A 2,508-nucleotide genomic window follows, 5' to 3' on the forward strand; every position below is an offset into this window, starting at 1 on the left:
CTTCTCCCAACCGTCCCAGAGCAACTTCTCCCAACCGTCCCAGAGCAACTTCTCCCAACCGTCCCAGAGCAACTTCTCCCAACCGTCCCAGAGCAGCTTGGTGATGAACGATGCCCTTTCCAGCATGATGGAGCACCTCGCCATAAAGCAAAGCTGATATCTAACTGGCTCAGGGAACAAAACAGAGAGATGTTGGGTCCATGGCCTGGAAACTCCCCTCATCTTAATCCCATTGGAAACTTGTGGTCAATCATCAAGAGACGGACGGACAAACGAAAACCTTCTGACCAAATGCAAGCATTGATGGAGCAGAATGGACGCTATCAGTCAGGATTTGGTCCAGAAGCTGATTGAGAGCAGCCAGGGAGAAATGTCCTGAAGAAGAGGAGTCAACACTGCAGATATTGACCTGCTGCATGAACTCATTCTGTCATTAAAAGCTTTGGTATTTCTGGATGTGATGCAACATCTGACATGAACACTAGAGGGCAGCAGATCAGCTGGAAATACAACATTTGTGTCGTTCTAGATACTTTTGGCCATGACTGTAATTACCAGAATTACCACAGTGGATCAGAAACTGGTTCCAGTGAATCAGAAACTGGTTCCAGTGGATCAGAAACTGGTTCCAGTGGATCAGAAACTGGTTCCAGTGGATCAGAAACTGGTTCCAGTGAATCAGAAACTGGTTCCAGTGGATCAGAAACTGGTTCCAGTGGATCAGAAACAGGTTCCAGTGGATCAGAAACAGGTTCCAGTGATTCAGAAACTGGTTCACAGTGAATCAGAAACTGGTTCCCAGTGAATCAGAAACTGGTTCCAGTAAATCAGAAACTGGTTCACAGTGAATCAGAAACTGGTTCCAGTGAATCAAAACTGGTTCCAGCGGATCAGAAACTGGTTCCAGCGGATCAGAAACTGGTTCCAGCGGATCAGAAACTGGTTCGCAGTGGATCAGAAACTGGTTTATGATCGATAAGATCCTGATCTGATTACATATATTTCTTTGGTTCTGGTAATGGTTTCTGGTAATGGTTTTTGGTAATGGTTTCTGACCTTGTGACCGTTGTCTAATTTTTCCAGACTGACCTGCAGAGTCCAGAGGGCAGAGAAGAGGACAGAAGGAGGAGCAGCACTGCGGGCATCCACCAACACCGTCAGCCCCCTTGCTCGAGCCTCCGTACTGTGTCACACAGGAAATGATGTCAGAGGGAGACCAACCACCTGGACCAGAGTGTTGTGGCAGGATGAGCTGCATACCTGAGGGTAGAGGTGTAGTAGAGCAGGATGCTGAGCAGCTCCTCATGGTCACAGTCTGGGTTCAGCCAGATGGGGTTGGAGGTGGAGACGGTGAGCAGCGTTCGTCCTCCTCTGTCTCTGGTTCCTAACGGAGACACACACTGCTAATCCAAATACTTCAAACATGTTCTAACACGGAATAAGGACTGGTCAGGTCTGGAGGTCAGGACAGGTTTACCATTCACAGACGTTCTGCTGCTTACCAGGCAGACACACAGCTCCAGACCTCAGCAACAAGCTGTGGAAGCTGGACTGGAAAGACCGTGATGGAGCTGATGGTTTTTCTGGTTCCTTTGGACCTGAGTCAGCGCTGATGTTTAACTGGATTGGGGGACATTCGCAGCTAGAACCTGTGGAAGCAGCACAGAGGCAGAATGACCCTGGATCATATATGATTATATCATATGATATCACCAGGACAACCTGATGGGTTAAGGTAAACTGCTAGCTTCATACATGCTGATTATGGCTGAAATCTTGGTGTCCTGATGGACTCAGACCTGAACCTTCAGAGGCACATAAAGGCAGCCTTTTATCACCTGAAGAACATTTCTAGGATTGAAAGATAAATGTCCAGCAGGATCTAAAAAAGCTCAATCATGCATTTATCTTTAGTAGAACTGATGCCTGCAACAGTGTCTTCATAGGTTTGCCTAAAGCAGGGGCGTCAAAGTGGTTCCAGAAAAGGCCGTGTGGCTGCAGGTTTTCTTTCAAACCAAGCAGTAGCACCAGACTCCATTCATCTCATCAAGTCCTCATGTTAAGACTGGACTCACTGGACCCGCTGCCTGCATCCTCACTAGAACTAAGAAAGTAGAACACATCAGCTCAGTTCTGAAGTCCCTCCTCTGGCTCCCTGTAGCTCAGAGAATAGACTTTAATCCTTCTGTCAGTCTAGAAATCACTATGGATCAGCATCTCAATACATAACAGATCTATGGTCAGTGTATCTACCTCCCAGACCACTCGGGTCTTCTACTTCCAGAACTAGAACAGAACATGGAGAAGCAGAATTTAGTTTCTATGCTCCACTGATCTACAACAAACTACCAGAAGTCTGGAAAAGAGTTCTTTTAAATCAAAGTTATAGACCTATTTGTTTAGAGCTGCCTTTGACTGTTGAAGTTAAAGGGATAGTTCGGTATTTTTGACATGAATCTGTATGGCATCCCCATCACCAGTGTCATGCAATCACACTGACTTACCCCT

At 46.6% G+C, this 2,508-nt stretch overlaps 1 protein-coding gene across 1 annotated transcript in view; it reads right to left on the minus strand.

Moving 5' to 3' along the window:
• The window catches only part of LOC107105069 (rho guanine nucleotide exchange factor 40-like), a 37,502-nt gene that overhangs the window by 21,790 nt on the left and 13,204 nt on the right, over nt 1–2,508 (minus strand). Inside the window, exons 5-7 of the mRNA XM_015405186.1 lie at nt 1,503–1,649; nt 1,261–1,384; nt 1,090–1,183 (exon numbers count right to left, since the gene is read on the minus strand). Coding sequence (XP_015260672.1) covers nt 1,090–1,183; nt 1,261–1,384; nt 1,503–1,649 — 365 coding nt within the window. The remainder of the gene's footprint in view (nt 1–1,089; nt 1,184–1,260; nt 1,385–1,502; nt 1,650–2,508) is intronic.

The sequence above is a fragment of the Cyprinodon variegatus genome, unplaced genomic scaffold (genome assembly GCF_000732505.1).
Source record: "Cyprinodon variegatus isolate N-32 unplaced genomic scaffold, C_variegatus-1.0 Scaffold2042, whole genome shotgun sequence".
Classification (NCBI taxonomy): Eukaryota; Metazoa; Chordata; class Actinopteri; order Cyprinodontiformes; family Cyprinodontidae; genus Cyprinodon; species Cyprinodon variegatus.